Below are 12649 nucleotides of genomic sequence, written 5' to 3' on the forward strand. Positions count from 1 at the left end.
CCACATAGTTGAAAGGAGGCTCCTCACATTCTGTCTTGCTGCACCTCTGCAAGCTGGGTTCAATAAACCGCCCCTGACAGCAGAAGTGTAAAAACAGCATCATTATGACAGAAGATGGAAGCAGAAGTTTAGACATAATACATATATTTTTAAAATTAACAGTCTTAAAGGGCCCATAATATCTGGGCCTTCTTTCTTGCCATCATGGTTGGCCACACCCATATGGGAAAGCTGCAGGGCAGAGATATCTTCATTCTGTTCTTAAGGAAAGCTCTTTTAGAGAACACACCACTAATAAATAATTAAAAAAGAGATGCTGAGTAAAAAAAAACAAACATCTATGAACAAATCATGGTCCCCCATATTCACCTAAACAAACCCAGGTTTATTGTTTTATCAGAGACAAACTTCAGCCTCAGTCCACTGATCAGAACTTTGAAATCAACCTTGTAGATACTAATTATGAAATTACCAACAGGGTTGTAGAGACAAACCACATAAAGAAAAATCACATTATCATCTTTAATTTTCTCCAAGTTCAAAGAACAGCTCTTACAGTTTTGCACCATCTCACTCCCTTATTTTTAAAACCTTCTGAACACCTGACATTAAAATTTCAGGACCTGGAAGTGTTGTGTGAACAGCTAAAATTAAGTTTGTGGAATTCTCACAATGTAACACCAGTCTGGTAGGCTGCACAGTCATACAGCTTCAGAAAACTTTCTTGCAAGGTAAGACTCAGCTGTTGTGAGCCATCTTGGCAAAACCCCCACTCACAACACTAATCAGTTCCAGGTGAAATAGAGGAGATTTTTGGCTTGGTTTCAGGATTTCTTTTGTGGTTTGGTGGTGGGGTTATATATTTTTTTAAGGAGTTTGACATCCACTCCTCTCCAGTTAGCCCATCTGTAACTTGTCAAGTCTACATGCAATTAACTGTCTTATTTACAGCTGCGATGAAAAAAAGTCAAGGATTCACAGAGTATCGCTTGATTTGTGTCTTTTCCTCTTACATGCTTCCAAAGACCGCTTTATTTTGATTCAAAAAATGCAAAACATCTGCTGTTTGTCCAAATTAACTTAAAATAATTACTTTTAATTTAGATAAAAGATTTATTTGCTTTCAGTTTCAAGGTTTTCACTACTCTGAAGCTCGCTAATTTGCCGATGACTAATACATACATAACATGCTGTAGAGTTAAATACTTGGCCCCACTTCAAGATGTGGTCCAAGGTCAGAGATACATTTTTTGGCAGAACTTCTCAACAAGAATGTACCCCTATGACTTTTTATTCAATTCACAGAGACAGAAGGAAAGATAAGACAGAAAAACCTTACTCTCAAAAAGGGAGGTGGGATGCAGCAAGATAAACACAAGTTTAAAAAGCACTTTGTTCCAATTAATATGATTGAGGATAAGAAACTGCCACTGCTATACAAAAGTTTTATTAAATAGAGAACTAGAAGTTACTAAGGTGTTAAGATAAGGATTCCTTTAAAAAGTAACAGCACAATCATTCACAACTGTGGGCAAACAGATTAATGAAGCCAGATAATCTCACACGTTCTGCGAGATGACGCAGCTGAAATGCAAAAATGGGAAAAATATTTCAGCACTATCCTATCAGCAATTATCTGCTCCAAAGCTATAAATAGCAGGACTGAAACAATATGGTATCTTCTCCTACATCATTTGAATCCTATCTGAAAAGCTGTTCTCTCTACAAGCATTTTTCTCTCTCACCAATGAACAGAAACGAAACAAACAAAAAAACCAACTAACCGAACCATCAAAGACATTGTCATAAATATTTTCTGTTCCGCATTTGAGGCAGCAAAACTTGAATCTTTCACAATCCCTATATTTCTCCTCATCAGTGAGCTGAGCTGGGCCACCAACCAAGGCATCATTCTCATCTTTATGGTAATAGTGATGGACTCTGAATTGGGAGGGATCCAGTCCTATTAATAAAGAAACAAAAATTTCAAAAGACTAAGAGGTCAACCATGCAAGCAGGCTTATTTTTCATATGCTTGGTGAAGCAGATTCAAAAGAAAGTTACAAAATGTAAATTCAGAAGCTGAAAATCTCTCCTTAGCAAAACTTCCTCTATAAAACATAAATACATTCTACAATTTTTAACCACGAATAAAGGTTCACAAGACATGAAGAAATCATCTTACTTATCTTCTTACGCAAGATTGCTTTATAAATAAAACAAGCACGCTGCATTATCATGGGAGTATGCAAGAGAACATTTTGTTTCTGAGGAAACCACTCCTAAAGGATAGCTTTATTGTTATTTCCTTCTTAAGTTACATTGAAAATATTTCAATAAAAATATGCATCGTGATTAAGAAACAGTCTTTAAATCAAAATGGCACCATTAATACCAAAAACAGGGAATAAAAACCCCATTAAAGAAACGCGGGTGCACTGCTATTACCAACTCCTTCAAGTCTGTACACAACTGCCAACTCTGATTTCAATGCAGTGGTCGATTTCATTTTGGCTCAGTGGTTAACAGCATGGAGGTTTCAATCTAATGCAGTGGTTAAAATTCAGCAGCAGCATTTAAAACCGCAGCGCAGGAGACAAAGTGCTTTATTTTTGATTGCCAGAACTCAAGATTTTAAACAAATAAATACACAAAAGAGATCCCAGAAATACTGATTCAACCACAAATAAGTAAATAAGCAAGCAAGCACGAAGTTCACTGTTCTAGGAATAAGACTGCCAAAGTAAACTTAATAAAATCCTCAAGTTCTGTCATCCTTTGTCATGTGCAACATTTTAAAAGTCCATGCATCTCATTTACAGGGGTTTTTTGTTAACTTTAGGAAAAGACACATGTTCAGAAAAAAAACTTAATCAAATGAGCACGTAGGAGAAAACCTTCAGAAAACTATGGCTCACTTTAGTAGTAAAACAAAAAGATCAGAGAAGCATTTAAAAAATATATTTAACAGACATTAAGCCAAGTAACAGATTACCATGTGTTAAACCATATCCTGTATAAACTTCAGTTAAAAAATGTAATAATTCCTATAAGAAATGTAACCAAGACTACAAATAGAAAGTGAACCTTCACCTTATTATAACTGTACCGTGACACTTAAAGACAATGGTTAGGAACAATATTCAGTTAAACTACACAAATATTATTCCACTTATAACAGCTGTGCTATGCAGGCAGATATAAATTGTCTTTATATAAAAGATTTTATATGTCTGACTTTAATACCACTATTTTGAATTTTTATGTCGCAGTCTTAAAACAAATTCAAGCACAAGGAAAAATTCCGTTGGCAAATAAGTTTATTTGGTTCTTGATAGAAAATGGGTTTCACTAAAATTTATTCAATCTTACCAATTTTGCCAAAAGAAAAAAATGTCAATGCAGAAAGGTTAACAATTCACCTCCAGGAGGTTTCTAAACTTTTAATTCAGTTCTCCGCTATTCATTTAAAGAAAAAAGGCAAAAGTAAAATACACAGCTAATAGCATATTTTACAGTTTAATACACATGGTATCCCCCAAAAAAGACGGTAGGGGTTTTTTCTGGCTTTTTTTTTTTTTTTTAATAGAAGGGTTGGTAATATATATGCAGCACACAGGTAGTAGATAAAAGGTTTAGAAAGGGAACTGGAGTTCAGTATTCAGATTTTGCAAAAAAAAACAACTATGCAGTAGGTTGGATCTAAGACAGTAATGGTGAAAACAAAAAATCTCAGTTTACTCTGAGTTCAGAAGTGGAATGAAAAAACATAATTCTAACTTTCTGATACAAATACCATTACAGTTCAGCTAGGAATCTTTGGTTTTTTTCCCCAAAACACAAATACGGAGGGAAGTAGCTCACTAAAAGATAAAAGGAGACAAATTCTGGTCATCAGACAACTGCACTTCTCCAACACTGAGTCAAAAACAGTGACTAAGTATTGGTCATTTTATTTTAATTTAACAGGGAAAAAAATTGATTGTAAGAATTTAAATCACACCTATCTCTGAATTTTCTTAGCTGTTTTGGCCGGAAAAAACAACAAAAAAATATTGTTTTGCTGAACCAAGCATACAGCTAAGTTTTGGTGTGCAAACAGCCACAGTGAAATAAAAGGGACTCCAGATCAGGCTTTGAAAGAACGTGCCTACCTTAATTATCTTGTGGAATTGGGAACTATTTTATTTATTATCTCCTTTCAGGAATAGTTAGTTGGTTCAGTTAATCCATTTCAGCACCTAACAGGTATCCTCTCAGTCCAGGTCACACTGGTCACATTATTTTACTTGGTACACAAAACTAATTGAGATATTTAATTGGGCAGTGGGGAAAAAAATAATACCAGGTTTTGGTAATTTTTTTAATTAATAGGATGAGACTAATCAGTGAACTTTGAACTCCTTTTTTATTTTTTTTTTCCCCTCATGACATCAAGAAGAAATAAAAATCAAAGCAACTTTGACTCACTCTGACAGGAAAAAGTTTTCAGGGCTATCATTAAATTACCTGGACTGCAGGTGAGCTTTATCACTGCACCAAAACCACAAGGCTGGATGCAGGACAAAGCACTGCGACATTACAGACGTGCGGGGTGACCAAACTAATTAACACAACTAAGTTCGGGGAGGCGTTCCTTAATTATTCAACAGAATTATTAAAACCATTACTAACTGGCAAGCTAAGCGGGTCACCCAAGAACCTGAAAAAAAAGGTCAGAGATTTTTAACCAAACGCAGAATTTTAAAAGCAACATTTCTGTGGAGGGCTTGTGCCCTTCCTTCCCCCGCGGGCACAGGGGCGCCGCGGCCGCCGAGCGGGGGCCGGGGGCTGTTCCCGGGGCTGTGCTCGGGGCTGTTCCCGGGGGCTGTGCCCGGGGGCCGTTCCCGAGAGCTGTGCCCGGGGTTTGTTCCCGGGGCCCGTTCCCGGGATGCGGCATTCCAGCCGCAGGTGCTCGGGGGCCGCGGCGGCTCCGCCCGCACCTTTCCCCAGGGACCCCGCGCGGGAGGCCGGGAATCGGCAGCCGGTGCTGCCACCCCGCGGCCGGCGCCCTGCACTGCAGCGGGGCCCGTGGGGCCGCCCGCCCGGCCGGGCCCTTCGTTTGCTCACTCACATCGATATTGCTTCTTTGATCCATCCATCTTAGCGTGTCTCTTTTATTCATTCATATTTTCACTCTTTCTTTTATGAACTCCAACGCGCTTTAGCGATTCTCAGGTTCTGAGCAGGTCTGGAGCATCTGAGAACACCCAGCCAGCACACAAACAGCAAAGTCCACACGCTCTAGGGCTACTTATTGTATCGTCATGAAGTTTTGTCACGACTTTAATCTTAATTTTCATCACCGTCCTTTCACTTCACTCCCTAACGTGAGCAAAACAACAAAAAAGTCAAAACCTGAGGTAAATTCTGCGTGCCACAAGGAGAGCATCCATCCTGGTTTCTGTCTGGAGAGTTTGTTTGTGCAGCTGCTACACACTACATTAAAGAAAACTGAACAATTCTCTAACAATAATTTTTTTAAAAGACAATTTAAAAAGCCAATATATTTGGTGCTGGTGGGTGTCCTCACAAGAAGCAGCTAACACACAGAGACTACCTCAAAGCAGGGAGCAGAACTGGGAAGTGCTCCTAATGACAAGCCTCATCAGGAGCCAGTAATGACTCCCTAAAATCAGACAGCCTTCCTAAGAAATGCCCAATGCCAAGCAATCTGCAGAGCACCAACATGCACATCCCTCTAAGGCAGCAGCATACACCTCTTTCAGAACATCATGACACCAGTCATCAACTTCCATCATTTGAAGCAAATAATATTCTGCAGTAACAGCTACAGAAGTGTCATGGTTAAAGAACTCTGCTTCCATAATGTCTGCTTATTTCTGACAACACACAAATAAGAAGGAACTTTTCTTTGAGACAAGGAGCAGTACTTACGTATTAACAAAAAACCCTTATTTGAAATACAGTAAGAGAATTGCTGTGCTATACAGTTCTTCCAGTTTAAAAGCTGGATATCTTAAGGATGAAGTCAGGTCTCCAAGACTTAGGAAGATCAGATTTATTCAATGATATAACTGATTAGATTGCAGACTTTATTTAGTTTTTTCTCAGTATTTTACTAACTGAGACAATCCTCATCTTGTCACTGCATTTCCACAGAAACTTCAAGACAAAGAGAGTGAATGCAGGAGTATGCCTAGGAGGTTCTCATTTTTAGGAACAACAAGCTTCCATCTCTCAAAGCTCAGCAAACATCCTACAATGCCCCAAAACAAAAGGTGCTTTTCCATTTGGTTCCATAGTGAAGAAATATTATATTTAAGGGGTTCTCTGCAATTTTTAAGTTGCATTATTTGCTCCAGTTCTTCAGTGTCGAATATAATTTTTAAAATTATTTGCTTTGAGCACAGACAGAACAAAGAACTTTTCAGCACTTTGATGTGAGCCAAGCTTCCCCAGCACAGTTCAATTTTATCTACTCAGACTAGCAGGGTGACAGGAAACATTCACCTTATCAACATGCATTATTGTAGATTCTGTTAAACATGCAGCCAAGATCATTTTTCTACAACCACTCTCCCTATACAGACACATATTCTACATAATACAATAAATGTGATCAGTGGAGGAAGACACTCACAGTGAGAATGCAACAGGGTTTTGGTCCATAGATATGATGCTTATGTATCCTTCAGAATGGGAAAATGTGCCTTTTTGCAACAAGATGGGAAAAACAATGGGAATTTGGATGTATATCATTATGAAAATACTAAGTAAAAAAGCCCAACTTAGCATCACAGATCAGTTAACAGTTTCCATATTTGCTTGTTTTACCAAGATGGACTCAAGTATCTTGCACTCTTTTGTATCTTACAAAGGACTTTTGATTTTTATGAAAGAAAACCACTCGACTATGCCTCCAGTACCATTTTAAAAACCCTGTAAGATAACTTCAGCTTGCAATGACTAATGTACAGCCCTGATCAAGTGCTGTATATGAAAACCTAAGCAGATCAGAAGTCTTGAAAGAGACCTGACTTTACCCTCAAGCACAATTTAAGCTTCCCCAAGAAAACAAAGCTGAGGAAGGTGATAAAATTTTGACTGTACAGCAAGGTCAAACTGAACACACTTCAGATCTAAGACTGTAATAGATACATACAGGTTTTCAGACTGACAATTGTGGACTATTAATAAACTCTCAGCTGCATGATGTTATTACAGACCATAAAAGAAATCTTCATCTGGAATGTACTACAGTGCAAAAAGCAGCACGGGCACTTGCAAACAGTGGCAGGACCTTCTGTGCCTATCAAGTGGCACAGAGTTCTTAAGATCTGGGTAGTTAATTTAGGTGTCTGAAGGAAGCCAGTCTTTTCTGAAAATCTAACCTGTTGTGAGTAAGAGCTCTGAATTTGAGCTTAACTCTACAAGACTAACAATCTTTGCCAATAAAAATAAACTAGCTTTAGAAATCGTTCCTGTCTTTTACCTAAATGAAGTACAACTTTGCTGCCTATTTTAAATCCCTTCAACCTACCCAAGAGTGCTTGACCTTTTCAGTCAGGCATGCCACACAGTCAACTCTGACATCAAGGGAAAGTTGGATACCAAGGCCTTGCCACATAATAAACAGGATGATTTGTGTGGTCAGCCTGCATGTGTGGAGTAGGGCGGGCACCTCCTCAGAGCATGAGAGCTGTTGAGGACATGTGGAACATCAAATGCCTCCAAGAGACACCTTTGCTGACTCAGAAAAGGCAGAATTTGTGCCTTCAACCTCTTCTCAACCACTCAGAAATGGAGATGAAAAAAGCTGCATGTACAAGGATTGTCTTGGGAGAATAAGATCCTTCATGGTTATCATCCTCCTTCCTGAGACACAGCAAAGCACCTTTCTTGTACACATTCCAAGTACAATCTCCAAGCTATTCAGCTGCTACTAAGGGAGCTACAGAGATGCAGTTACACAGGTTAAGGGTCCTGAGACTACCCTCTACCAGTTGATTTTTAATTGGCCAAATCCTGGATCTTGGCCTTCTTTACCTAAACACAAAATGCTGACAATTAACTCTTCCTATGAGTGTTGCAATATTCTGAATAAATTAATTTCTGCAGGTCTGAACTTCCTGTAGACACAGGCAAAAGACAAACTATTAAACTGACAGAGTGCAACTCTCTAAGAAGTTCTTTCAGAGAAAAGGCAGTCTTGTCAATAATTTCATAGCCAGCAAAATTAACAACTTTTTCATGTCCTTGAACAACACTTTTGAAAATAACGAACTACGTGTGAGTTACAAATCACAAAATTTCTGTTTATCAAGATCAGTCAAGTCTGCTGGTTAATCACTTTTGAGGAGGAAACAACACTAAAAGGAATACACACACAGAGCACACAGCATTTTCAAGAACAAAGACCCAACAGAACTGTTAACAAATTTTCAACCTCTCAGTTTTTCTAGGTAAGAAGCCCAGGGAATAAAGAAAGAGGCAATCACAGTTGGGCAGAAAAATCTCTAATTCTAATTATGAGACATCCTTTTAAAAGGAAAAATAACTCTAACAAGAGCAATTCCCTGTTGCTCATTTGAATTAAAACTGTTGATTTCATGGACCACTAACATTAGTTATATTTTTTTGACAGCACTTCTTGGTTTTGGGACCACTTAATTCCACCATATGAAACAGTAAAAACTGTTACTAAGATTTTATGTTTCTATTATCCGCTAAGTCAGGTCTAGCAATCAAGTCTTCACTTACATCCTAGTAAAAATTTGTATTCTTTCATTGTAATTATGACTTTTTTTCCCCCTGGGAAGATGCCAGAGATGCCAGCATTTCTCTCTGGAAAAATATTACACACTCCAGAACTCCTTTAGTAACTTAAAATCTCAAAGACATGCAATAGTACTGTCATTTCTGAAAAGCAGATTTTGTAACTCTGAACAAGGATTGTAAGATTAAATTCATGTTAGTGATCACCTTCTGAAAAAATACTATTCTGCAGAATTAGTATTAGAGTCCACACTGCTTTCTACAGGCTGTGTAACACAAGCTATTGTTCAATGTAAAAAGACCGATCTGGGGAAGCATTTCTGTTGAGAAACATACATTAAAACCTCTCTCTTTGGGTCTTGAAATTCTTCAAATAAACTGAATTCAGAATACTTACCTAACCATGTTGCAATAAGAACAGAGTCAATTCCTTCTATGGGCATACATATTCTAGCAACTACTGGATGTATTTGCTGTGACAGGTAGTACTGATAATCAATTTTAAGATTTTCTTGCTTTTTTAACTGTTCTGGAGCATATGCTCGCTGGCTGGCACTGAGATCTGATCCATCCTAAGGAGACACACACAAAACAAAGTGTGAAAAAACTCTATAGAAAGGATTATGCTTCAAATATTATGCATAATTTTAATGCAAAATCATTACACACTCTTTTGGTTGATTTATTATGCATCCAATACAAATCCAGCAGTAGTAAAAAAACTGCATTGCTGATGCTGGCATCAACTAGCAAGTTCAAGAATGCAAAACCAGCTTGTATTATTGTAGCCTACACGTGCAAATCAGTACGAGGAGACAGAGTAAACAGTCCCATCTGTCAATTCTGAAATGCACAATGAAAACACATTGTAGCCATCAGCCCAGTTAAAAATACACAGAGGGCATGCATTTTGGATTCACTTTGTACTAAACCAGCATTATCATTTTGCACAACAAGCAAATTCAAAGTCGTGGATATCAAAACTATATCTGTTTTGCTAGGAAATTTATATTCTTTAATTCTATAAAGATATTAATAGAATGAATGGTCAGAGAATGGACCAGCACTCATTGGCATATGAATAAATAACAGAGGCAACAGCATTGATTAGAAAGAGGAAATTCTAAAATATTCAGAAATACTGAAAGAAATGTATGGTGACATCTCAAGCCAAGAGAGAAACAGCATTTAGAGGTTAAAATATACATTACATCCTTCTCTAACTTGAAAGAGGAAGATAAGGACAAAATAATTCAATTTGGGAAGGCAATTACTAAATTGAAAACAATATACATGGAGGAATTAAGTATCAGATCTAAGACGACAGTACTCTTGGAAAATATAACTCAGTTAAAGCTGTAGAATTGTAATCCCACTCCTCAACTGCCCTAGGAAATATTATTTCTAATGTGTGTCAAAAATCTTAGAGCAAAACTCAAAGCAGTACTTTTGCAAGATTCTGTAATAGATGTAAACATTTATAGGAATGGGGCAGGGTAGGGTGAAGCACCACAACTGTTTGGGGGGCTATTTCTAAGTATAGTCTCTTTTTTGATTTTTTTAAAGCAAAATAGAACAAATGCATTAATACATGACACCTTCATTTTTTCATTTAAGACGAGCTAGTGGTTTCAACAGGGTCAGCAATGATGGACTGAAAACCCATCACTAATAAAGACAGACTGCAAGCCATTGGTTCCTCCTACTCCTTTCAGACAACTTAGTATTCAGAACAAAATTAATTTAGGACTATTCAGCTCATCCAGCTGCTTTGCAAAAATAATTACAATGCAACTCCTTCAGCTCCCTTCTTTCAACAAGTATATTCTTCTCTTGTATTGTGCCTCTGCTCAGCCGCACCCGTGGCCCAGCTCTCAAAAGTCTTGGCAGCTTTGGGGTGCCAGGCCAAGAACTCTCAATTAAGTCAAATACAGTATATTTTGGTTTGAAAATAATGAAGGAGCTGAAATAGTCACATTGTCAAGTTCATCAGCTTGGCCTAAAAGATCTCTTGGTCCATCTAACTCAATCTACTATTTTTTTTAAATTAACAGAACCAAAGTGGAGTATATACTTGTGAAATAGGGATAAGCATTTATAGGGTAAACACCTCAAACCAGAAAGTGGCTCAAATTTCCCAGTCTATACATCAGAGGTGCCAGCAGATCCAATGACTATGAATTGAACAGACAAAGGTGATACTGGAAAAAACAATGACACTATTTAACCACCAACAACAATTATCTTTCCACAAATTAAAGGGTCTTCACCACCAGAATTTTCTTCTGCTGAAAATGAAGACTAGGCATTTTCTTCACACTAAGTTCTAGCTCCAAACATGAATGAGTTCAGGGAGATTTTACCAGTCACTATATGGAAATAGTTGCTGAGCTGATCACAATGCTCTATAAAACCAAATGTAGTACAGACAACAGACTATTTTAAAATATAAGACTACCTCACCAAAAAGAAATGCCAAAACTATTTTCCCAGGAGCTAAGCTGGGTTTTTTTTTTGCTGTATCTCAAAACAATACCTAGTATTTAGCTATAAAGAAAGACATTTTTACCTGACAAATGATATATGACACTGTGTCTCCTGCCTTCACCTTTCGGCCTCCATGAGAGTTTATCCACATGGCCACATGCACATGTGGCAAGGCTTTTTTGTCAGGATAATCCTGGGGATCTTTTGTCAATGCCTAAAATATCAAAGAGGAAAACAGAAACATAACTATGAGAAAAATCCATTACTTCAGTGATGAACTCAGAGCTCTAAAAGACAAGACCACATAGCAGCTATCTTCATTCTTCTACTATTTAAAAGTTCATCTGAAACACAAAGTAAGGTAAAAAAACGGTAACAAACTTATTTGCCATATGTTAAGCCCTAGGAACCAGTCCTTCAAATTTTATAAATGTTATTATTAATAAAACAAAAGGATGTTTTTACAATTACTATCTGAAAAATGCGCAAGTGTTGTGATCATAATGCAATTGTTTTAAAATTAAACTAAATTGAAGATGACAATATTATGCAAAATACAAAAATAGAGCCAGACAGTACTCTCTTACTCCTGTTCATACAGTAAATCTCAATATTGTGTAGCTAAGGGTACACAACAAGCTCTGCAGCAAGAGGGTACAAGTGAATTTAAATACTTCTGTATATCTCATACTGCTGAGATTCTACAATGACTTTTTCCTTTAAACAAAATAAAATACTACATTTAAATATTTACTGTCATCCCAATTCTTAGAAACAACTTCTACACTTGACTTAATAGTTAAATACATTTTTTTTTCTGAAGTAATAAAACAGAGGAACTTTAGGAATTTTAAGTGAACATTTTGCTATATATATCTTTTACAGGGACACTAAGTGCTTTTAGAAGATTTGCATCAGAACTTTCTTTTTTTGAGTCAACCATAAAATACAGTGATTTCTCTACACTAATATGACAACCTGAACACATTTCTTAACTGATTGACACAGAGTAGACAGATGTCCAGCTGGCAAAAGAAAAAGACTTTGGATGGACAGTTGATAGATCTCTTCTATTAGAAACATAAGAGGGGCATGCAATACCCAATTCACTGGGGAAACACCTCCTCAGCAGGAAAGGGGAGTCTCTGAAGCTAAAAATACAGTTTTTATCATTGAGGATTCAAAAAAAAAAACCCTAAAACCGCAACACTGCTGCTAAAACTGCTGTAAACAAGGCAGAGTATTTTACTTCCTGTTGCCCAAAAGTCTTGAATGAGGTCTCAAAATGACTATTAACTTTTTTATACAGAGCTTTCTAGGGAAATATTATTAGAGTTTTCTAGAAAACAGAATATTTGATTTGTTTCCAATGCATTCTTCAGTT

General features: G+C 37.2%; 1 protein-coding gene across 1 annotated transcript in view; it reads right to left on the minus strand.

Annotated features, from left to right (window-relative positions):
• The window catches only part of POLA1 (DNA polymerase alpha 1, catalytic subunit), a 184303-nt gene that overhangs the window by 99602 nt on the left and 72052 nt on the right, over positions 1–12649 (minus strand). Inside the window, 4 exon segments of the mRNA XM_063182342.1 lie at positions 1–73; positions 1785–1963; positions 9176–9350; positions 11348–11479. The exon segment at positions 1–73 is cut by the window's left edge and continues 59 nt beyond it. Coding sequence (XP_063038412.1) covers positions 1–73; positions 1785–1963; positions 9176–9350; positions 11348–11479 — 559 coding nt within the window.

Source organism: Melospiza melodia, chromosome 2 (genome assembly GCF_035770615.1).
Source record: "Melospiza melodia melodia isolate bMelMel2 chromosome 2, bMelMel2.pri, whole genome shotgun sequence".
Lineage (NCBI taxonomy): Eukaryota > Metazoa > Chordata > Aves > Passeriformes > Passerellidae > Melospiza > Melospiza melodia.